The following is a 25,752-nucleotide window of genomic DNA, read 5'->3' as shown; positions in this document are numbered from 1 at the left end:
CCCAGTGTTAAATGTATTCTTGGCTGAAGCATGGAAGACCTTTGGTTTGGAACACTGGCGTTTTATCTGGTGAAAACTACATCCATAATGCAGCTTCTGGGAAAATGCCATGCTAGGTATGCCTATGGGCTCTTATTCGTCAGGGGCAGTAACAGAACAGAGACTGCATTCAGCATTGAAAACTTGATTACAAATAGGTAACATTTGTCAAAAACTTACTATGTTTTCTGGAATTATTTTAGGTGTTTTGCAATTATTTTCCTCACAATCCTACATGAGTAGTTACTACAATTTTCCCATTTTTCAAATTGTCTTTCTACAGTTACAATTTACATATAATAAAATTCCTGTTTTTTATTGGTACATTGTAATTATATATAATAGTGGGATTTATCATGTCATATTTGTACATGCATATAACATAATTTGATCCATCTCATTTCCTGGTACCTTCTCCTTCTCTCTCCTTCCTCTCCAGAACTGCTTGCTGTTATAGTTATTATAGTTATTTTAATTAGTGCATAATAATTTTATACATATAAATATATACATATTTTATACACATATGATTCAGTTTGGCAAATTCACTTACGGGCATAACACAGTTTGGTAGAAAATGCTCTCATTTTATGTTGCTCAGCTGGAGTTTTGACAAATGTATGCACTTGGGTAACCCCTTTCTTTCATTTAAGAAGGTTAAAACCGAGGTACAGAGGTTACCTTGTCCAAGGTCCCATAGCTAGTAAGTAATAGAATCAGGATTTGAATCCAGCCTATATGCCTCCAGAGTCTATATTCTTAAGTTCTTTTATTAAAAAAAAAAAAAAAAAAAGACAGGGTCTTGTTATGTTTCCCAGTCTGGCCTCAAACTTATGGACTTAAGCAGTCCTCCTGCCTTAACCTCTAGGATAGTTGGGACTATAGGTTCTTGCTAATGTGTCTGGGCTTCGAGCCCATATTCTCAACTACTGGACTATATTGATTTTTTTGTCTCTTCATCTGTGACCTAATCATTGCCCTTCTTGCCCTGGTAGACAAGTGCTGTCAGGAGTGAGGAGACATAGGCTTAAAGTTTAAGCACTATAAAATGGGGTACTGAGTGAGCTGGATATGGTGGTGCATGCTTGTAATCCCAGCAACTCGGGAGGCTGAGGCAGGAGGATTGCAAGTTCAAAGCCAGCCTCATCAATTTAGTGAGTCCCTATCTTATAATAAAAAATAAAAAGGGCTGGGGATGTGACTCAGTGGTTAAGCACCCCTGAGTTTAATTCTCACCATAAGTAAATAAAGGGGCAGGGGACAGAGGTACTGGGGAAGAAGAGGTTCAGAAGGAGGCAATTGGGAGGGATAAAACAGTTATCTCAGTACTCCTACAATTCCAGGACCCAAACCAGGCAGAACTGCTTGCCTTTTGCCCAGGTTTTGCCTCTTCATGCCTGTGAAGAATGAGGTGAACCAGGGAGCCTCATATTAAGGTTATCTGTATGATGTGTTATCTGAAAAAAGGAACTGACTCCTAGGCTTACCTGTGATACAGATGCATACAGAGAGAAGAGATGATTATCTTGTATTTTGAAAGTGATCTCAGAAGTAGGTCACAAGCAGTTTTGGATGTGCATTATCGGGGCAACATGGACAGACGAAAGCAAATGTAAAGGAGCAACCAAGACAAAAAGTAACCTTGAAATTGAATCTTGGAAGGATTGAAGAAGCCAGGACTGGATGCCCTGAAGATAAAATGTAGTCATTGTCTTCATATCCTTAAAAGGCTATTCTTAGGAAGAGAGAGCTAATGTATTTTTCTCTGTGGCTTCTGAAGACAATTGGAGCCCAATGGGTGGGACAATGTATTGTATTTTAGAAAAATTAAAGTAAAATGGATGTGACATACTTTATCAGCTTGGAATACAAATAAGTCCAGATCTCCTTTTAGTATTAATATTAATCTCCTGAATGAGTATGAGATTATCTGGGAATTTAGATGTCTCCCTTGAGGCCCTCCCTCTTCTGCCTTTCTCTTTCTAAAGTATTTGAGAATGCTAAGGATATATTCAGTCCAAAGGAGTCAGACAATTCCAAATAAAAAACTAGAAAATCCTATACCCATTAGCTGCTGTTAGGCTGTATTTGAGTTTCTATAGGTGCTAGGTAGTATAACTTTTAAAGAAATATACTCTCTCACTCGTATTATGCATTTTCCTCATTTATCGTAGTCATGAGAACCTGGTTCTGCCTAAGTCACAGCTCCTTCATTGTCACTCTTTTTTTTTTTTTTTTTTTTTATGTTTTTTTGTATTGGGGATTGACCTAGAGGCACTTAACCACTGAGTCCATCTCCAGCCCTTTAAAACATTTTTTAGAGACAGCATCTTGCCAAGTTACCTAGGACCTGACTAAATTACTGAGGCTAGCTTTGAACTTGGAATCCTCCTGCGTCAGCCTCCCATGCCACTGGGATTATAGGCATGCACCACCATGCCCAGCTTCAGTGTTACTCTTCTTCTTCTTCTTCTTTTTTTTTTTAAACCTTTATTTTATATGTGGTGCTGAGGATCAAACCCACCACACATAAGCTAGGCAAGTGCTTGACCACTGAACCACAACTACAGCCTCTTCATTGTTACTCTTGATCTAGGGTCCAGTATGCTTGAACTCTTGAGGTAAATGCACAAATTTGTATCTATATAAGCCTAGCCATTGCTAGAAGTTACCACCACAGTTTGAGTCTAGATGTGTTTCTAGCTTCAATCACATCGTAATTCCAGAACCACCACCCTCCTGTGATCATTTTGGTTACAGTATTGAGCTTGAAACACTGATTCAAACCTTCTCTTGCCTCAGAGTGAGCTCTTCCTGTTGGCTCTTCAGTGTCCCTTCTAGCCTTTAACTTGATTAGGATCCCAGTCAGAGAACTTCTGATAGTGTTGAACTTCCAAAGTAAGGAAGTCAGAGTTTCAGTCTCTGTCATAGGGCTTTGAACCCTGCTCAATTTGTATTCACTTTTTCCAACTTTGCATACCAGGGGGTATTGGAAACAGTCTTGGCCAAGTCATGAAAGATCCTGCTATGTCCTTTTCCCCAAGGGCAAGTGTGTTCCCATTTGCCTTATGTTTTATGTTAGAAAAGGGCTCCTCAAAGGTTAGGGTCTTGATTCTTCTAAAAGAGGGACTTATAACTTTAAAATGGCAGTTTATCTAATTAAAGACATTTTAATTGTTGTTTCAGACTATTAGAACTCCCTTTAAAGGAGTAGACCATCCAGATATATGACTTCATGATATTACAACTGCTTAATTGGAGACTAGCTGCTTAGGGCCACTGTGAATAAATGCTGAATGTCTTAATAAGACTACCATTCAGAATGATCATTAAAAGATAGGAGGGGTGTTGATGGGAGCAGTAGCATATGCCTATAATCCTAGCAAAGGTATTATGCGTTCTAGGCCAGCCTCAGTAAATGGTGAGGCCCTGAACAACTTAGTGAGACCTGTCTCAAAATGAAAAGGGCTGGGAATATAGCTTAGAGATGGAGTGACCCTGGGTTCAATAATCAAAAAGAAAATTAATTAATTAAAAAAAAAGAAGATAGGAGAACCAATTGAACCATGCAGTCTTAACCTAGATCTTGAAACTCCTTTCTCCGTAGAGGAACTCTTGCTAATTACCATACCATACACAATAGTATGCTCTACTACCATACTAAGGTACTGCCCTTCTATTATATTTGGCCCCAAGTTGAGTACAGGAGTTTTCCTGTATTACCATATAACCAATTCCTACATAGAATGTTTAGATAAAAATTTTCTAAAAACACAGGGGAAGCAACAGGAAAATACACATAGTTATTGAGGCTCTTGGAGGATATACACATAAACAGAGCCAGTGTGATCATGAGGTTATTGGCTAGAAGAGGTATGAATTAGAATGGGATGGCCCCTAAGGACCTACCTATTTTCTTTTCTTTTGGTGGTATTGGGGATTGAACCCAGGCCGTGTGCATGCCAGGCAAGTGCTTAGCGCTTTACCATGGAACTATATCTTTAGCTATTTCTTTTAATTTTTTAAAATTTTTATTTTGATACAGGATCTCACTAAAGTTGTTCAGGCTGCCTGGAGCTTGCAATCCTGCCTCAGCCTCCTGAGGAGCTGGGATTATAAGCACGTGCCACCATGCTGGCCTCTAAAGACCCTTCTAATTCTGAGATTTTTTTGATTCTTCTAGGACTTTCCAATGTAACAAATCTAGAACTGACTTTGTGCTGTGATTCCTGGAAATCTTACAGGTCCAACATTGGGGTCAAAAAAAAGTAGGTGACTGTTAAAAGGTTGTGGTTGTCACTGTTCTCGCTTCTGCATTTCTCCTAACTTCTGTACTCCCCTTCCATCATATATATAAAGATCTAAAAAATAGCCTCTTTATGATATGTATGTTTTACTACAACTTCAAAAACCACAGCTTTATTCTTCATCCATGATGTTTGTTCTTTCTCACTTAACTATCAATACTTTATGATGTGAGTAAGAATGTTCTCTTATCAAGGTCATTGTAAAGATGAAGAAATGAATGTCTGGAGAAGTTAAATAATTTATCTATTCAAATCACACACTCGATTGGTATCCTTACTCTTCTCAATAAGCCCATATTCTGTATTTTCTTTTCTTTTCTTTTTTTTTTTTTTTTTTTTTGGTGCTGGGGATTTGAACCCAGGGCCTATGCTTGTGAGGCGAGCACTCTTCCAACAGATCTATATCCCCAACCCCTGTATTTTCTTGATTATTTTTCCTTCCATATTATTCTGAGCCCCCAGGGGGCTTTCCATGTATACTTTTTGGGTTGCTCATTTTTTATTGACCTTCTCTTTGGGATTCCCTTATTCTGTAGCTGAAGCTGTGTGTGCATTCGTTAGAGATCATCATCCCAATTGTGTTCCCTACTGAGTGGGAAGGGAAAAAACACTCCACCCACTGTAATTCTTTTTTTGTTACTTGTTTTCTGGGATCTTCATATCACTGCTGACAAGAGTGACTCATAGATTTCACTATGTGATTTTCTTTGTTAAGAGAACTTTTTCCTTAGCTCTAAAAGAAATTAGTTGATTGTTATGTATGGTTAAGACACAGCTGTTTAGCAGCTTTACCCAGAAAATAATAGTTCTGTCATCTAGTTGGGTTAAGACCTATCCATTGGCTTGGTAAAACTCTTTAGCCACTGTGGGCCTAGCTGTCTGTCAGGTGCTGTGAGGAAGCTCTTGGGATAAGGGGAGAGGGGCCCAGAGTCCAACTGGGCAAATAAGACACATGCATAGACAGTAAAATAGTTCAAGACAATTTTTAATAAAATGCAAAATTAAATTATAGCTGGGTATGGTGGCATATTCCTGTAATCTCAGTGGCTCTAGAGGCTAAGGCAAGAGGATCCCAAGTTCAAGACCAGCCTCAGCAACTTACTGAGACCTTGTCTCAAAATAAAAAGGGATAGAATATAGCTAGAATATAGCTAAGTGGTTAAGTGCTTCTGGTTCCAAAAAAGAATTGTGAATTGTGATTGTATACATGTAAATACTTAAACATGGGGAATAGATCATAAGGTACTTAGAATGTATAGTGGAAAGAGCACATGCTTTAGAACTATAGGCCTCAGCAAGTTAACATAACTCTGAACTACATTTTCCTTACCTGTAGAATGGGAATAATAGCAGCATCAGAGGGTTGTGAGGATTCGATGAGATACTGTAGGTAAAGTACTAACAGGGTGACTGATGGTGAGCAGAAAACCATTGGTAAGTCACATTCCCCCTTCAAGGAGTCTCTCTGGAGTAGCTAAACCTGAAAGATTGATTAGTATTATGGAAGGAAAAGAAGGAGAATGGCAAGCTATACATGAAGGTACAAGGAAGAAGCAGGGGAAATAGAGATAGAAGTTTAGACTTTATTTAAAAGAGGTGTTTTTTGGCAAGTGTGGGTTTTTTTTTTTTGGGGGGGGGTGTATTGGGGTTTTAACCCAGGGGCAATTTACCACTGAGCTACATTCTCAGCCCTTTTTATTTTTTAATTTGAGACAGTCTCACTAAGTTTACTTTTCCATACCTCAGTTTTTTGATCTGAAGAATGGAGATGATGATACATCATAGAGTTGTCATGAGCATAAATGAGGGAACAAATACAAAGTACTTAGAATAGTTTCTGACACAATGCTATGTATATATAAGGTGCTATAATAATTATTATTTAAACAAAACAAAACTTTTACAAGACAGTGCATGTCCTTCCTGATAAACTCTGATAATTAAAACTGACCCACTCACTGAGGGATTGATGTCTGCAGTCTGAAGATCTCTGCTGTAAGTAAGAACCATCAAAATGGTGAGCAAGGTGAGGCTACATAAAGTGGGATTAAACAAAACAGATCTGATCAGGAGATGTAGGAAGAATTAGGAGAGATAGCAATGGGTTCTTGAGATATGGTGTGTCCATGTGAAATCATATAGAAGTATAAACATTTGTTGTATCTGAAGAAGGCAATTCCTGGTAGGGTGAGTAGTCAGTAGAAGTATAAGACTTAGGCAACCTTGTCAAAGAGCTTGAGTTGTAGTAAATGAAATGCAGCAATATTGTATCAAACAATGCTGCCATCAAAAAGCATTTGCACATAATTTTGAAAGAATAAAATATCTAAATACAAATAGAGTGATCACTGAGAACTGCAGGAGGCAGAAATTCCCCTTATAGCAGATACTACTTGGATTGAACTTGAAGATAGAGAAGATTTTAGTCATCAGGGGGCACTGAGTGGAGGTAAGAATGGGTATGGTGTGTGATCAAGTTAGTCTAAAACCAGGACTTCAACTTGTATTTCATTGAGCTCTGCAGAGAAGCTCTCTATAAATGGCCTTGCAATAGCTAGACTTCATGTGGCATAAGTAGCCCCTGTATCCTGGGAAGAGTGGTCTCTGGTGCCTAGATGCCACATTTCCAGCTTCTTTGCTGATTTTCAGGTCCCAGGAAGGCCATGCTGAGCTTTCCATGGTTGGTGGTGGGAAGGGTACTAAGGCAACTCTCCTCTTCCATTTGGCTAGTGTTTCAAGAGTGTTGGAAAGCCTGCTTTCCTATCTTTTCCAGTGTTGCCTAGGCTACATACCTAGGTTGGGCCTAGCTAGATCATGAGTTTGGTGATAGGTAGGCAGGGACCACTGGATTTGGGGTATCCACCAAATGGATTATGGTTTTGTATGAGTTATTTGCTTTGCTTATGTTTGTGCTGCATTTAAGGATCTTATCTTTGGTCAGGTCAAGGTTAAAACCTCTAAAGCCGGGCTGGGGAGATAGCTCAGTTGGTAGAATACTTTCCTGGCAAGCACAAGGCCCTGAGTTTAATCCCCAGTACTGGAAAAAAAAAAAAAAAAAAAAAAAAACAAAAACCAAAAACCTCTACTCTAAAGCCTGCATTTGAACTCCTTACCATTTCTTATGTGGGCTGTCTTTGAGTCTCAAGTTTTTAGAGGTGGTATCTACCAGCAGAGCTCTTTGTGAGGTGACTCTGGCGACTTTGGAAGACAGTTTGCAAGGCAAAAAGAAAAAATATTTGAGAGCAAGATAGAGAAGCCTCTTATAGAGTCTCAGTCTCAAGCTTATGACTAGAGTTTTGGGTCTGAGTGCAGAGTAGAGCTAGATCCATTATAGAATTTGATAGACTTTGGATTAGATGATCTAGAAAGATATCTGAAACTCTCAGGGCTCTAGCCTCTACCTTTTCCCCTCTTTTCTATCTGCCTATCTATCTTTCTATCCATCTATCACCTTTTTTCATGGTGCTGGGGATTGAACCCAGGCAAGTGTTCTACCACTGAGATACACCCCTAGCCTACACACCTAGTCTATATCATATTTCTTTAACCCCAAGGCAGTTCTTCTACTGGGAGCTGAGACCCTTCAGTCTGCCCTTAGAGACCTCTCTAGCCCTGTGTATGCAGACTCAGTCTTCTAGCACGTAGATATTCCATTTTTCCCAAATCAAACTCCACAGGCCAATTCAGATTTCCCTTCCCTCCCTCCCGGTACTCCCTCCCTCCCTCCCTCCCTCCCTCCCTCCCGGTACTGGGGAGTAAACCTAGGGGCGCATAACCACTGAGCCACATCCCTGACCCTTTTTATTTTGAGACAGGGTCTTGTTAAATTGCTTAGGGCCTTGCTAAGTTGAAGCTGGCTTTGGATTTGTAATCCTCCTGCTTCAGCCTCCCAGGCTTCTGGGATTGTAGGCATGTGCCACTGTGCTTGACCCAATTTAGATTTCTTTCTTTCCTTTTTTTTTTTTTCTTTTTTTTTTGGTGCTGGGGATCGAACCCAGGGCCTTGTGCTTACAAGGCAAGCACTCTACCGACTGAGCTATCTCCCCAGCCTCCAGATTTCTTAAAGAACAAAACAACAGGTCTGGGGTTGTAGTTCAGTGGTGGAGTGCTTGCCTCCTGTGAGGCACTGAGTTTGATCCTCAGCACCACATAAAAATAAATAAATAAAAGTATTGTGTCCATCTACAACTAAAAATATTTAAAAATAAAACAAACACTTCTAGAATAGATGGAATAATATACCAAACAAATAAAATGCAACTTTCTAGTCATTCCTCTTCTCCATACATCTCACCTAGTCATATCTCTAAGACTTGAAGAAAACAAATTATCACTTGCATACAGAAGGTTCACATAGATGATAGAGGCAAGAGAATTAGTGAAAAATGGCTTCATCTATAATGAAGCACAAACTCGAAGGTAAACTTTTGAAGGTAGAGGATTTTAAAAAATTGTGTAACTAGAACCTAACACAGGTTAGGCATGAATGAATGAATGAATGAATAAATGAATGAATGAATGATGGGTTTTCAGTACTTTCTTGTTAGGAACTTAAGATTCCAACCAACTAAGCTGATTTGGTGGGTGGACCTCAGGCTAGGGCCAAATTCTGTCTTCTGTCTACACTAAGATAATATGAAATGTTTCTCCTCATAGGGTGTTACTCTTGGCCTTTCCTTTTTTAGCATTTCTCTCTTTTCTTTAATTGCCATTTAAAGATCTGTATTCAGTGCATGAGATGATGGAGGGGAATGTTTCCCTGAGGACATGGCTTATAATGGTAGCCAAGGCTTTGTGCCTGATTAACTCACTGATTGAACCACTGACCTCTGGAGACACTGAGGGAGGAAACATGGGCAGTTTTAAGCAGTCAGAACTTAAAACTGTGTGTATGATGGGAGTGAAAGAGGGAGTAGGATAGGAATTATGGTAAGATGAAAAGAGAATGATAAGAGAAATCTAGAGTTTTTAAACTCTTTCTCAATATCATGTTTTTACCATGTTTTGTGACCGAGTAGAAGGGACAGAAACCAAGAGATTGTCTTCTACTAGTAATTTATAGCACCACGTAGGACTAACCACTGATACTCTGTGAGTTTCATTTTCTTCATTTGTCAAGTGGAATTAGGAATCTCTGCTTTTACCTGAATTTCTGAATTTTGGTGAAAATTGATAAGATATTGAATGAGAAAACTCTGCAGAACAGAAGTGATAGTGCCCTCATCAGCATAGAAAGTGTAGTGACTTTGGTCACCCTTCTATCTTTTATCATCATTGTTTTTCTATTACTGAAGGAATAAGCCATTGTAGCCCTGTCCTGGACACACTGTTTCCTCTGACCCTTCTGTTCTTTGTAGTCATTCCTCATGGTATAATATGGGTGATCCAGAAAAGCCAGTTGTTCCTGCAAGCCTGTCTGTGCCTCTGACTTCTCTCTGTTGGAGCAATCCCCAGGCTATCTTGTTATGGTTAGTTTGGAGATAGCTATAACTAGTACAGGCTCTGGAGTCAAGCTACCTGAATTTGAATCCTTATTTTATAATTCACTGGCTGTGTGCATTTGAGTAAGTTACATAATTTCTCTGTGCCTCAATTTCCTGTCTGTAAAATAAAGAGAATAATAACTGCCTCACTGTGTTATTGTGAGAATTAAATGGGCAGTGTATGTGGAGAGCTTAGAATAGCTCCTGGCAAAAAGTCAGCATTCAAAAATGGTTTGTGTATCGTAATAATAATTATTATTCAATGGCTTTTCCCTGATAGGGACTCCTTTGGGCTACAGATCATGTGTATTTTATTATTGTATTTTTAGCCCTTATCACAGGGTTTATGACTGAGCAGGCTCTTGGTAAGAATTTCTTGAATAAGCATATACATTTGAATACATAGATATGCCATATAAGGTACTAATTTTACAACTATGGATAAAAGACTTGTCTTCTCTAAGTCCCAGTTTATCTTTTAAATGGGAATCATAACCCTTGCCTTGTGAGGCTGTGTGAGAATTAAATATATGTGAAATGCTAAACAATGTATAAATGTCATTCTCCTTGATACGTGCCATCTCTGTGACATGTAGGGCCCAGTAATCTGCTAGTTATTATGTTATTCATGTAGTAGGCTGCTGAACCCAAAGATGTTTGTGAGGTGGTATTTTCTGTATATTGGGTCTATAACAGAAAAAGGAAATAGTACCATGGGGTTATCTTTAGCATTTCTAGCCTTTTCTATTTGCCCATCCTGCTTGTTTTTGCTTGGATTCTAAGTTCCTAAAATAGTCAGAATAGTTCTCTGCCTCTTAGTTTTCCAAGTGCTTAAGCAACTAGAAGCACTTTTATTTTGGCTTCTTTAAAGTTTGCTCTGTTTTGTTCTTGCCATTCTTCATTAACTGTTAGCATATCCTACTTATGTGCAGTTCCCTGACCTCCTGTATTTTTTCCAGCCCTCACATCATTCCAGGTAGATTATTTTTTTCTGGTTCTCCTATACCAGTGAAAAGCATACTGTCCTGTGAGGTAGAAGACCTGAGTTCCAGTGTTGGCTCTGCCACTGTCTAAAGTTTGTGACCTTGGGCAGGGCTCTTTCCCTCTTTGTGTCACAGGCTTTTCGTCATTAAAATGAAGTATGTTAACCAAATAAGTAGCTTTTCATTATCTTTTAAGTTCTGTATTTGAGTTTGGACAAATTATCTTTTTGAGGAGTCTTAGTTTTCTCATCTGTAAAATAAGTAGGTTGACCTGAATGATTTCTAAAGACACACCTAGGTCTGAATATTTTCTTTTCATTCTTAGTGGGGGTTTCCCCCCCACCCCCTTTTCTCCTTTTCTGTCTTGTATTGCTTTCTGGAGCATTTCTGTGACAGTTAACAGCTGCGGACAGGAAACCCTTGAACACTTCTAACTTGGCAAAGATTGCTGCTCCCTCTGAGCCTCATCCCAGCCCATTTCCTGTGTTTACAGCCTTTGGGTTTTGCACTTAGCGACAGGCCTGACAGGTTATACTCTAGATCTTTCTTCACATCTTGGTGCAGGTTAGACCAGATGCACACCAAACTGGGAGTCAGGAGATGTCTTAGTCTCTACTCAGCTGTGTGTCCTTAGACCTCTCTTCTTAGGGTTCAATTTCCTCCTCCAAAGAGCTGGAAAGTTTAACTAGTGAATCTTTATGGCCATGATGTTGAAGGATATGCACATTTGCATCCCTTTCATTCCCCTAAAGGGCCCTCTTTTTAGCCTATTTCTTCTACATACTCTACCTTGGAAGGATTCTAGGGAGCTTCCTTTGCATTTCCTATATGGGACAAAATAAGAGGAAAAAAGGAAGCCAAAGAGCTTTTTCAGGCCTAACCTGGTAGCAGAGAAGTGTTGAGGTGGGGAGCTGGTGTTCCTGAATGGCCCAACAAATTAGCTGTGTGATTGGTAACTCTACATCGATTCTTATCAAGACTCTGAAGACAGAGAGTACCCCAATTCCAGGTGAGCTTTCTAAGTCTATGTGACCTTGGACAAGTAAAAGGGATAACAAGTTTAGAAGTGTTCAGCATAATATCCAACATATTCATTCTCCTTTTCTACCTTAGACAATTACAGTGTAGTAATTGTTTTTGTAGAGAAAGTAAAAAGATGAGTCATACACCAGAGAAGCTAACAGACTAGCTCAAGACACAATTCTTTTTGGTTAGAAGAACCCTCATGAGGCAGTGCCTGGGCCAGTCTAGGCTCAGGGCTCTGACCCTAGAGGAGGAGATTTGTAGGGCCTGTAGTGGTTAAAGAAGCTTTCTAAGATCAATATGGGTTTCCATTGACCAGAGAGGGCCAGAAATTAAGTGTGAAGAGCTAGAAAAAGAGGCATTCTGTGTAGCCATCTGCCTTTCTCAGGCTCTGGTGCTTTGTTTGGTATAGGTTGACTTCCCTTACATGTCCCTGACTCTTCATGAAGACAGTTATTATCCAAGGGATTTACCTTTTATTTATTTTATTCTTAAGGAAAAGAAGTCTTAAGAAGAGAAACTAACATTTGTTTTGAACAAACTAGTTTTAGCTTAATCAATGGGTTATATTATTTGCTTATATAATCTTAAATACTTAAAAAGTTAGATGATGATGATGATGATAATGCTGGTACTGGGGATTGAACCAGGGGCACTTTATCACTGAGCTACATCTCCAGTCCTTTTTTTTTAGTCCTTTTTATTTTGAAACAGGTTCTTGCTAAGTTACTGAGGGTCAAGGCTGGCCTTGAACTTGAGATCTTCCTTTCTCAGCTTCCTGGGTTGCTGGGATTGCATGTATATGCCACCATGCCTGGCTCCTCAATCATTTCTCAACAAGTGGATAGTAAAAGAACAGCTATTTTTATGTGGAACTGGAATGATCACTGGAAAACTGCAGTTTCCTCTGTGGTAACATTTTGAAAAAACTGTAGTATATCATGATCAAAATGTTGGTATTGATATCATCCACTGATCTTGTTCAGATTTTCCCAGTTTTATATGCATTTGTGTGTGTGTGTGTGTGTATGTGTGTGTGTGTGTATGTTTATTAAATTCTTTTTTAACACCAAAGGATTCTTCCTGTGCTCATATAAATACCCCCATCTTCCTTCTACGCACTTCACCATTCCTAACCTCTCTAGCCTCCATTTCTAAAATTTTGTCCTTTTGAGTATGTTATGTAAATGGAACTATAGAGTATGTAATCTTTTAAAATTGGTACTTTTTTTTTTTTTGCAGTACTGAGGATTGAACCCAGGAATGCTCTACCACTGAGTTACACCCCCAGCCCTCCTGCTTTTCTTTTTCTTTCTTCATTTTTTTTTTTTTTTTTTTTTTGGTACTGGGGTATTTTGCCTCTGAGCTATATCCTCAGCCTTTATTATTTTTTATTTTGAGACAGGGTCTTGCTGAGTTACTGAGGCTGGTCTTGAGCTTGTGGTCCTGCTTGCCTCAAGAGGGAGAGAGTCTTCTGAGTAGCAGGTGTGTGACACTGTGTCTGGTTTGAAGTTAGCTTTTTTTTGGACTCTGCATGATCACTGAGAAACCATCCAAGCTGTTGTGTGTATCAATAATTCATTCCCTTTTATTGTTGAATAGTTTCCCATTGTATTTAAATACCAGAGTTTAACCATTCACCTGTTGAAGAACACATGGGCTGATTCTAGTTTTTGGCTATTATGAATAAATGTTCTATGAACATTTTGTGTGACTCTGCAAAGGATTTTATTCAGGAGAGTTATCTCAGATTTGAATTTTAGAAAAATTGTACTGAATTCTTTGTTGAGGATGAGTTTAAGAGAATCTAGAACAGAGAAAGGAAGATCAGTGAGGAAACTTGTGGTAACCTGGTCAAGGCCTGAACTAAGTTCTTTATGGATTGGGATATGCTTTGTCTAGAGACCTTACCTTCAGAAATCAGATCAGGCTTGTGGAGATGAGGGAGCAGGGCTGGGAACCTGGGCTTTTATGAGGCCAAGGCACCCTTCTTTCTGGACAGTCCCTTATTGAGGGGAGACATTCTGCTATCATATCATAAAAAGGCAGCAGTAAGGAAGAGCTAGTCTTAAGCTGCTCCTAAGTCTTAGAATGATCATTGTGATTGCATGGTTGTTCAGTAGATGTTCTTGGTTATCTTTTCCCCCCAAAAGGAAGAGGGGACAGATATCTTTTATTGTTTGAGTAAACGCTATGTGGGGTAGAATGATAATGAGACACTCTCTCCTAGTTCTGGTCTCTTGTGGAGCCTAGAAATGTATTCTTTGGTAAGCTAGCCTAGCAGTATGCTGAGGAGGTTTGAGGCCCATCCTCTTGTTGCTATTGAAACTGGATACACATTGTTTTTACCACATGTAGTGGTATGCCTTGTTCCTCAGTGTTTATATCTTCAAGGCACTTGTCATTGTGCTTTTGGGGATGCTGTGATTGTTGGGAGCTAGCCTCACTTCTGAACACAAGTAGTTAATAATTTTAGAGGGCCCACAGATGGGTTGGACATCTCTCCTAGGTACTGTGCCCTTATATCTATCTGGAAAAGTCCTTGGGTGCCTGACTTAACACTTTTAGAAAACTTTTCCCAGTGGAAAATTGTCTTGAGTTGCCTGTAATTATTATTATTATTTTTGTCATCTTAAACCCTGACAAGTGCTGGCTAGGGCACAAGAATGTTTGGGTCAGGCACCAGGTCAGAGAACTTGGGGTGACTTTTGAACAAGTGTTGTTGATTCAGTTCCTCTGGGGATGTCTTGTTTCTCGGCATAGGCAACTTTAGAATATAAAGACATGATATGTGGGCCCCTAAAACTGGGAACATCAATCTTCAAAGTCTGTACATAGCTTTCATTTGTTTCTAGACCTGGGGGAATACTAGAAAATATCAAAGACTTCTCTTGGTATAGTTGGTAAGATAGGACTCCTAGGTAAAGCAAAGAATAGGGAACTGATAAATGAACATCTACCATTGGCACAGGACTTTACTCAAAGTTATTCAAAGGACTGTTCTGATTTTTTCAGATAAGAAAATCCTTAGGAGTATCACTACAGAGGAAAGTTGGAATTCAAAGATTCACATCTACCACCTCTGTAATCCAGCATACATTTCAGTAATTGGGAAGTGGGGACATAAGAGATCTTGTAGACCAGAGAATTATGTCTTATTTTTCTGATTTCCCAGGGCTTGTGGCTAGTTCACCTAGTTCAGTTTCCAGCAAATAGCTACTTGAAAGTGTTAAATGAGTGTTGAAATAGGCATTTCAGCATGTGAAAACTGACCCAGAGGTCAGATGCTTTTAATTCAGTCAGGAAGGTTATAGAAATAGAAGGGCAGGCAAATAGGCAGCCTGGAAGGAGTGTGCAGCCCTGTGGGAGATCAAGAAATAGGCAATGGGGACTGGGATTGTGGTTCAGTGGTGGAGTGCTTTCCTAGCATGTGTGAGGCACTGGGTTCAATCCTTAGCACCACACAAAAATAAATAAATAAAATAAAGGTATTATGTCCATTTACAATAGAAGGAAGGAAGGAGGGAGGGAGGGAAGGAAGGAAAGAAGGAAGGAGAGAGGGAGGAAAGGAAGGAAGGAAGGAAGGAGGGAGGGAGGAAAGGAAGGAAGGAAGGAAGGAGGGAAAGAAATAGGCAATGGGCAAACAGTTAGAAGGTGCCTGCCTGAGAATCCCATGTTACTGAGGTCCTGGTCTGCTTGGTGGGGACTAGCTTTAGGGATTATCCATTTTCTTCTGAAAGGAAGCTTCTTGTGCGATAAAACTTTGGAGAAAAGAATGCTGAGAGGAAGAAGAAGATAGAAGTAGAACACAGGAAGGAAAAGGAAAAGGAAAAGTCCTTGGGTGCCTGACTGAGTCTTTGGGTGCCTTGGGTGAGTCAGGCACCCAAGGACTTTTTATTTTAGTGTCTTCCTAAGGAGAGACAGCTAATGATTTCTTCTTATTTAGCAAAGGATTAGGTTTCATATGCTTTCAGAGAAGCATCTTCTTTTCCGTTTCTTGCTCCTTCTAGCATAGTGTACTAGAGAATTACATTTTTTTTTCTTTTTTCCTAGTGACTTTTAAACTTTGTTTCTAAGTTCTAATGAGAAATGGGCCTTTGCATAGTTTTTTGTCAGAGGGCCGGACGCTAAAGAACTTAGGTGCTCACCCTTTGCTTCCTAGTCTCATGTCCCTGAGCTCCTTCCCCCTACCACACTCTTACACCATGATGTTCTGCCTGCCTCAGGCCCAGAGCAGCTGAGTAGGCCATCTGTGGACTGAGATCTCTGAAAACCAATTTCATCTGCTATAGACTGTTGTTGAGGCAGAACTGAGAAAAGTCATGGGGAGGCAGATTACAACTCGACCGGAATAGAGCTGGCCAATCACAGCACAGACTTCCTTGTGAGATATAAGTGTCTATCCCAGCTGGTGCTGGTCAGTTTGGACAACTGTCAGATAGAACAGGATGATACAGGTTCAGTGCAAACCAACTGCAAAGTTCATAAAATCAAAGAAAACACCGTATGCGCAGTGTTTGACCAACAAGGATCAGGTGAGCTGGTTCGGTTAACAATGAAGAAAAAATAATGAGGATGATGGCAAGATAGGCTTTGAATATGAAGGATTTAAAGAGATCTTTAGAAAAATGGATAAAGCCCTTAATATTAAACAGTTTTTTAATGAAGGTATTATAAAATAAATCAAATAGAAAGTAGCATCATATGAACACATCATTTTGTTTCTGTAAAAAAAAAATAAACATATTAACACCCCAAAACATCAACAATAAAAAAAGAATTTAAGACAAAGCTGTGAAGTCCTGTCTTATAGTATTTGGAAACCAGTACAAGGCAAGTTACAGCTTCTTGTTTTTGCCCTTAACAGATAAAAAGAACCCAGTGGAACATAAACTCAACCTCCTACCTCCAACAACCTTGTGTTGGCCTTAGTAAGAGTAGTGCTAGGAAGCCCTGTTGCATAGGCTTATTCACACCTCCCAACCATAGCCTTGATACAGGAAGTTAATATGGTTTTTAATCTAGTCCTGCCACTACTTTGCTGATCAACCTAAGGCAAAACACCCCATTTTATGTCTTAGTTTTTTTCTCCAGGTGTAAAATGAGTAGTGGCTCTTGATGCCCTCCAAAGCCCTCATAATCTCTCCCATCTGCAGTCAGTACAATGAGGATCCCAATATCCATTACTTGCATGGATAATGACTTGCATGCTGACTTGTATGTCAGCAACTTTTGGAAGATTGGTAAGAGCACTTTGACTTTCTGGTTTTTTAATATGCCAGATTGTGTAAGATGCTGTGCTTCTGCCCTTGGCTATCTCTTTGCTTGCGTTGCCCTCCTTTCCTGCTTCCAGCATCTTGTCTCTGTTGTTTAGACTGTGTTACTTCCTATTACTCTGGTTTCTTGCCCTTTGCCATATTTTACTTTGTGTCTTTGTAATTCATATACTGCGTTCATTCTCTTAGTACTTTTTGTGAGCAAGGACTGTGTTTATTCATCTCTGAATTTTTTATTCAACAAGTTCTTCTGGACATTCATTTGTTCATCTGACAAATGTTTATTGAATCCCAACTGTTGTGCTAGGAACTTAGCTAGGTAAAAGGGTATTGGCTAGAAGCCAGGAATCAGCTGTGAAGAAGATGACCATAGTTCCTGCCACTGTGGAACTTATAATTTAGTGAAGATGATAGACATCAAGCAATTATCACACAGGATAATTATAATTGTGAAAGTGCAAGTGAAAAATATAGATTGTTTTAAAAAATGTTCAGTGTGGACCTAAGTCAGTTTGGGAAGAAGGGTAGGGATCAGGGAAGATTCTGTTAAGAAAAATGATTAAACTTGAGATCAACAGCATGAATCAGAGTTTGCACATTAAGAAAGACTGAAGAAGCTGGGTGTGTTGGCACATACCTATAATCTCAGCTATTTGAGAGACTGAGGCAGGAGGAACCACAAGTTTGAGGTCAGCCTGCTCAATTTAGCAAGACCTTGTCTTAAAATATAAAATAAAAAAGACTGGGAATGTATCTCAGTGGTAGGGCATTCCTGGGTTCAATCCCCAGGACTCCCCCCCAAAAAAAATTCCATGTCCCCCCCTTTTTTATTGCTTTTATTGGTACATTATAGTCATACATAATATTTGGGTTCATTTTGACATAATCATGCATACATAGAATTCAGTTTACAGAGCTGAAGAAATAGCTCCTTTTGGAGAGCACTCGCTTAGCATGCGCAAGGACCTCGGTTCAAATCCCTGGCCACTCAAATGGGGGAAAAATACATAGAATTCAATTTATTCCATTTCAGTCCTCAATGCCCCCCCCATTATCTACCCTCCTTCCTTCCCCTCTTCCTCTTCCTCTACTTTACTGGTCTAACTCACATTTATTTATATATTTTAAAAAATGTTTTATTGTTTCTTTTTAGCTGTGCAAGACATTAAAATACATTTTGACATAATCACAAAAGCATGGGATATAATTTGCTCTAATTCAGTCCCCAACACTTTCCCCTCTCCCCATTTCCCTTGTTCTCTTCCCTCTGTTCTACTGATCTTTCTGAAATTTATTTATAGTTTTTTTACAATTAGTGTCTTGTGGATATATTGATGTTGAGATTCACTCTGGTATACTCATGTATGTACATACAAAAGTTTGGTCAAATTCATTTCACTGTTCTTTCCCTATCCCATCCCTCCTTTTCTCCCTCTCAATTCCTTTGACTATCCTATTAATGTTTCCTCTATTTTGATGGAATTCCTTCTCCCTTTTTAAAATTCTTTCTTTCTCTCTTTCTCTAACACCCACTCATTTTGAATTAGTGTCCCCATATCAGAAAAAACATTTGACCTTTGATTTTTGAGGCCATGTCCCATTTTTTTGAAGTTTAGTAAAAGAAAAGTTCTGGACATGATGGTGCATGCCTGTAATCCCAGCAACTTGGGAGGCTGAGGCAGGAGGATTGCAAATTCAGAACCAGCCTTTGCAATTTATGGGGCCCTAAGTAACTTAGCAAGACCCTGTCTCAAAATAAAAAAAATAAATAAATAAATAAAAAGGACTGTCTCAAAACACAAAACAAAAAAAGGGGGCAGGGCTAGGATGTAGCTCAGTGGTAAAGTGCCTCTAAGTTTAATCCTTGGTATCCTTAAAAAAAAAAAATGAAGATAAAGAGATGCATAGGGGAAGCAGCATGAAGCTTCCATACCTCCTTCTCCCACACACCACTCTCCATGAAACTCCATAGTTTTCAGATTTTTGGAGGCTTCATTACATAGGCATGGTTGTTTTCACCTTCAGCCTCTCTGAATTCCTCTCTGGAGGTTGAGGAATCTAATCTTGTCTTGATCTCTCTGTCAGTCTCCATATTGTAGCTACCTGGGGGCTGCTGGCCATCAGTCAGTTTGTGCTTTGGTTTACAAAGAGATACTTGTCATTTTGAAGGGTTCAGGATTTTGTAAGTGGTATGTCAGAAAATGGAGATGAAGACCAAATATGTATTTTCTAATATCACAAGTAAAAATCATTCTTTTTAAAGTTGTGTCCCATGAGTACATGCCTTTTAGTATTCTGTGTAGTGAAGTAGGAAGTACACAAAAAGTGCTTATGCATGTATTAGTTTGATGGTTATCTCAAAGAAAAGTACTTGTGTTATTGAACTGTTAATTGAACTACCTCCTTTTTTTCAGGGAACACTTTTACTTGAAAGAACAATTGAACAGCCAAGCTGTGATTATTCAGGCTTAGGTATTTATTAGATATTTTGTTGAAAGTGAATGAAATGAATATTTTGCCTAAGGAAAGCAACTGATAGTATTTGTTGCCAGTGATAAAACTCCAACTTGTAAGTAAAAATTAAATTTTGGAGAATTTGTATTTGTCACTATGAGTTGACAATTTTCCCTGGACTTTAGAAGTTTTCCTGATTAAATCAGTGGTGTAGCGATATTAATAATTGTGATCATTTTGATACTATCTAAATGAAATGTTGTCAACATTTGGAAGCTCTTCATAACTCAGTGAACCAATAGTTTCCAAATGACCAGTACATCATGTTACAAAATCATGCTTGTATAAAGATCCATTCAAAGTACAAGAATAGACCAAATGAATTTTAATGTTACAAAGTACAAAAAGTTTATCCATATAGTTTCATATTTCACATTGTAACTAACCTGCAGTTAACCTTGACTGCTTCTCAAGCTCAGAGAAGAATAATCGTAATCTGAAAAAACTATTGAAATACACCTGCCTTTTCCAACTGCTTATCTGTTTTATCTTCAGTCAAAACAAGGCAGGGTAATAGATTGAATGCAGACGTGGATATAAGGTTATATAGCTGCCTTCTATTAAGCAAATATTAAAATGATTTGTAAAAACATAAAACGATTTATTCTTCTCATGAATTTTTTTTTCAGAAAAAAATTCACACACACACACCACACACACACACATACATACATACATATCAGGGAGTGATTCCAGGGACACTTAACCACTGAGCAACAATCTCCAGCCTTATTTATTTATTTTATTTTGAAACAGGGTTTCGCTAGGTTGCTTACAATCTTGCTAAAATACTGAGGCTAGCTTCAAACCTAGTGTTCCTCCTGCCTCAGCCTCCCAAGCTGCTGGGATTACATGCACCACCGCACCTGGCAAGATAATAATTTTTATAAAAAGTGTTATTTCACATTAGTTAGAGATTTATTGTTCTAAGATGAACTAATAATATAAAAATTTTCTGAGTTCATTTTTAATACGACAAATATCAAATAGTTTCTTTGGGATTTAAAATCTTAATTATATGAAGGGGTCCTGACACCAAAAGTTTAAAAACCTGGACCTATGCTCTTCTTTTTGCCTAGAATGCTTCTTATTTCTTCTAGGAGAAATTGTATATATAATTGTGAAGTTAATACTTGGATATTCATTTTAAAAAAATCAAAAAGACAAGCTGGGCATGGTGGTGGATGACTATAATCCTAATGACTCAGGGGTCTGAAGCAATGGGATCCACAAGTCCAAAGCTAACCTTGGCAATTAGCAAGGCCTTCAGCAACTTAATGAGACCCTGCCTCAAGATTTAAAATAAAAAGGACTGGGGATGTGGCTCAGTGGTAAAACGCCTTTGATTTCAGTCCCAGTACCAAAACAAACAAAACATTTACTGAATATCTTATCAAGAACCTGACTTTTTGCTTGCTGCTGGGGAAGTGGTCCCAAACCTACTTTGTGAAGATCACATTCCAGTGGGGATTAGACAGTTGCATTACAGTATAATAATCATTACTATCGATAGCACATAAATGTGTGGGAGTCCAGGCTAATGTCAGAGTCTTATACTTGCCCACTCATATGAGTGGGTCACTTTGATTGGTCTAAACCACCTATTTGATTCTTAGAGTGACAGGCAAAGTGGCTAAAGCAGAAGATGGGAAACTGCTCACTTATTGCTCTGGGAGGAAAGGATCATGCAAATGGATTGAATATCAGCTTTTATGTCAGTCTCTCTGCCTACCTGTTTTAACAAATGCAGTTTTACTTAATTGCTCACAAAAACCTCATGCAAATGATAAATAGGACCCTCAAAGAAATTAAACAACTTGTTCAATATCATATGGTTGTAACTGATGAAGGTGGGATTTTGGCATTGTTTCTGATTGTTAGTTCAGGGCTCTTTCATTGAAGTAATAATGTATTGCTAAATGAGTGGATCTTCTAAGATGTTCCCAGATGTCTGTAGAAAATTTTGGGCTGGAATATATAAGCAAGTGGAAAAGGTCTCAGGAAGGAAGGGAAATGGCTTAGGAAATGCTTCATTGAAAGAGTTATTTGTGAATTTTGGCTGACATAGTTTTCTGGGCATGGTTCTACAGCCATATGAGACATCAAGCTTTTTACTACTGCCTCAACCCTCAGTCCCCTTTAATCCTTTTCCATGCCAGATGATGCCAGCAGCAAAGGTCACCTGTCTGTCTGAATCAGGTTACAAACCAGAGCCTACTGTTTGAAGCACAAACTTCTAGACCTGTCCACAGACCTTTGGGAAAGGCACTGGCTTTCTAAACCCGTGGTGACCACCACTGGTGGACCAGTGCTGTCCAGTTTGAAGGCCCCTAGTCCTTGGGAGCTTGGTAAACTATTCCCATTATTTTAAAAGCCTACTAGGAATGCAGTGCTCTACTTCTAAGCCAGTGGGATGGATACAGGCTAATAAAGATTGGATTTCTTTCCTTTAGGTTAGAATGTTGTTAACAAAATGTGATTTAAGTATGTTGCCTATGATTCTCTTTTTCTTTTTTTAGTTGTTGAAGGACCTTTATTTTATTTACTTATATATGGTGCTGAGGATCGAACCTAGTGCCTCACACATGCTAGGCAAGCCTTCTAACCTCTCAACACAACCCCAGCCATGCCTATGATTTTCTGTAACAAGATTCCAACAAAATATGACTTTATAGGCTATATCTAGCCCACTGCCTGGTTTGGTTTTTTTTTTTTTTTTTTTGTAAAAAAAGAAAAAAATTTATCAGACCACAAACTCATCCATTTGTTTTTGTCTGAGGGTGCATTTTGTTGCTACAATGGCAGCAGAGGTTATATGGCCCACAAATCCTAAATTGTTCACTGTGTGGTCCTTTATAGAAAGAGTTTGCTGATCCCTAACTTGATTCTTTCTATTGTGACACTCAGTACATAATGTTTTAATTGCCTATCTTTCCCACTGTATTAATTGAGCTCCTGGGAGCAAAGATGAAATCTGATTCATAATCTTTATGTCTGGGTGCCCATCATAGGCCTGAAATATAATCATGCTCAATACATATTGTTTAAATATATTTTATCACATGCTGATCAAAAAACTCTGGTTGTGAAATTAAATGTGCCTTTGTGTAGTACAAGAATAGGGGCAAGAGAGGGAAAGAGTAATATTGATTGTGCTAAATCTCAGTGCTATGTGCTTTATCTATGAACTAGTTAGTCATACTTATTGTAATTTCTTGGGTTGATAAATCGTTCTTCTGGAAATGTTTTCTAAGAATGAAAGTCTTATATCAGGAATTCTTGATTGGTGAGCAAGTTGAGAAACAATACCTAAATCTTTGGCTGTATTCTACTTTCTCCCTCAGTAAAACTCCATCCAACCCCCAATCCAACCTGATAGGACAAGTAGAGGAACTTAAGGTTACATAGAGATATTTCTTTTGTATGCATACTATTCATCTTTTTTAATTTTATAAAACCATTTTGTGTTCTTACCAACATTATCAACTGTGGCTTCCAAAAGATGAAACCAATCCAAAGCTATCTGGCTACCATAGCAAAAAGGCAATCAGGTGAATGCTGGCATAGGAGTCAGCACACCTGGGCTCTTGCTGTGGCTCTTGAGCTGCTTTTGACTTGGGTACATTTTTTTAACATCTCTGAGTCTCACTGTTCAATATACTTCAATTGAGTTACAGCTGTGATTCTTTAAAATTTAATATTTGTACCTCTCCTTATTTTGAATGGGATTTGGACAACCAGCAAGAGATAGAGAGGTGACCTATTCTGTCTTGTCACTGTCTCTGGAAGACAACCAAGTAAATGATTAAATGGATCATGGTGTTTCAGGCCTTTTAAAAGCCTCAGTATCTTTATCTGTCCTTGCGTTCTCCTCCTGACAATATTTTTTTCCTATTACCTGGAAAGTCAAAGTCTTTTTTGCTTCTCCCTCTCCTTTTGGTATTAGGGATTGAATCCAGGGGTGCTCTACCACTCAGTGACATCCCCAGCACTTTTTCTTTTTTTATTTTGAGACAGGGTCTCACTGCGTTTCTGAGGCTAGCCTAGAATTTGGGTTCTTCTTGCCTCAACCTCCAAAGTTGCTAGGATTATAGGCATTTACCGTCAAGACTGGCTCGCTCTTTATTTTCTTTGGTTGGTGGGGTGATATAGAGAGAGTATTTTACCTAGGAAGTACTTGTCCAGCTCCAAGTCAAAAGGAAAGGGGAATTTTAGCACCTAGGATTGGAGGAAACATACTGGAAACTTGAGTCAAAATGCCCTTTTTCAGGATGGGTGCCCTGATGCAGACATGAAACTCAGGAGGCTGAGATAGGAGTCCCTGTCTCAAAATAAAAAATAAAAAGCTAAGTGGTACAGTATCCCTGTACTGCAAAAGAAAAAAGTTTTTTTCTTTCTTTCTTTTTTAAAATTTATTTTTGCGTTACAGTTATTATATAATAAAGGGGAATTTTCTTTTTTTTTTTTTTGAGCCATAAACTGTCAAGTTTCTAATTTCACAATTGATATTTGAATCAGATTTTTCTTTTACCTCTAAAATGAAAACAGACAAACAAAAAAGTCCTACTTACCCTGTGTTAGTCAGCTTTTTTGTCCCAAAAAGCCTTTTTCAAAAAGCGAACTCAAGGCCTGGAGAAGAGAAGTGACCTGCATGGTCACATGGTAGAGTTAAGTCTAGATTTCAGCCTCTTTCTGCTGTGTGTATCTAGTCATGGTAGGTGTTTTCGAGTAGTTATAAGAGAAGATTAGTTGTCATGGAAAGAGCTAACGGAGGCCTCTGCCCTTGTGCTGATTTTACTGTGGCATGCCATGTGGTGGTAGATATAGGAAACTGCTTTCCAGACCTCTGAAGCTGTTTGTATCAGATGAGCTTAGGACCTTTAGATATCTAGTAGATACTTGCTGGATTGTAACTATCTATGAGAAGTCACAAGACATGAGAGGTTTTACTAGTTGGCCTGTGGCTGGCATTTTATGTACAGCAATGACAAAAAGAAAAACTATACATTATTCATACATGGGACTAATTGGCTGTTGTATTTCCAGAAATGTTGTATTAATATATATTTGTTTATTTGACTTATTTAAAAATGGTATCTCACTATCTCCCCAAATTAACAAGTGAATTACAACTCTAGACAGAGAACATGTGGAATGTGGCCTCTGAACTCACCTCTAAAAGCTTCCTGTTCCCCTTGATGGGCAGAATCACAGCCTCTTGGGGCAGGAGTCCCCTGTGTTCTCCTTTGCTAGCAAGCAATAAAACATTTTTCCTTTTAAAAAAAATTTGTATCTCATTGGAATTTGTATTTCTTTGATTACTAGTGAGTGTGTTTTTTTCCTGTGTCACTGGCTATTTGTATTTTCTCTAATTGTGAGTTATTTTTTTTATGTTTTTGTGTAGATCCCAGTGTATTTATAGTCCTATGTTAGAATTAAACTGCCAGGGAACTATTAGGATTATAAAGCACCATCCCTATACCAGAAAGCTCAGCACATTTTCTGGGGAGACAGTTAAAAGCTTAGATAATTGCTTCTGTCACTGTATACAATGTTGGTATGTGCCTTTGTGAGGAGTCAGATGCTAGAAGTTAAGGATGCTGACAAAGGTGGGTGATAGATACTGAGTGGCATCTCTGAGTAATGTCGTTTTTTTGCTTTTTCCTGTACAGAGTTCTGCCGGATTGACAAGCCCCTGTGCCACAGTGAGGATGAGAAACTCAGCTTTGAGGCAGTCCGCAACATCCACAAGCTGATGGATGATGATGCCAATGGTGATGTGGATGTAGAAGAAAGTGATGAGGTGAGCTTTCTCACCCTGCTATAACTCTCTTCTCTTCTCTGTGTCCAGATATTCCTGAAAAATTCCTAGACAGACTATTCCCTATGCAGAGATATTCTCTGCTGATTTTTTCTGTAGGAATTCATCTCTCATCAGGAGAGGTTGGCTCTCAGCATAGCAAGCCTTCAGGAGACAGCCTGGCAGAATGTGGGGCTTTATACCTGTGTCTATACCTGGGTGGGTTATACCTGCCCCACTGGCTAGGAGCATGACACTGAGCTATGCTTTGGGAGGGAAAGGGATCCCTGAGCTGATCTTTGCAGTTTCCCTGAATCGTTAATGTAA

General features: G+C 38.8%; 1 protein-coding gene across 8 annotated transcripts in view; it reads left to right on the top strand.

Annotated features, from left to right (window-relative positions):
• STIM1 (stromal interaction molecule 1) overlaps positions 1–25,752 on the top strand; it is a 221,516-nt gene that overhangs the window by 103,648 nt on the left and 92,116 nt on the right. For all 8 annotated transcript variants that reach the window (XM_079104693.1, XM_079104690.1, XM_079104691.1 and 5 more), the window contains one exon: positions 25,298–25,428. In XM_079104693.1, the coding sequence (XP_078960819.1) occupies positions 25,381–25,428 (48 nt within the window). In that variant the 5' untranslated portion in view covers positions 25,298–25,380. The remainder of the gene's footprint in view (positions 1–25,297; positions 25,429–25,752) is intronic.

The sequence above is a fragment of the Sciurus vulgaris genome (genome assembly GCF_902686455.1).
Source record: "Sciurus vulgaris genome assembly, chromosome: 11".
Classification (NCBI taxonomy): Eukaryota; Metazoa; Chordata; class Mammalia; order Rodentia; family Sciuridae; genus Sciurus; species Sciurus vulgaris.
Note: the sequence above shows the minus strand (reverse complement) of the source record. Positions and strands in the feature narration are given on the sequence as shown.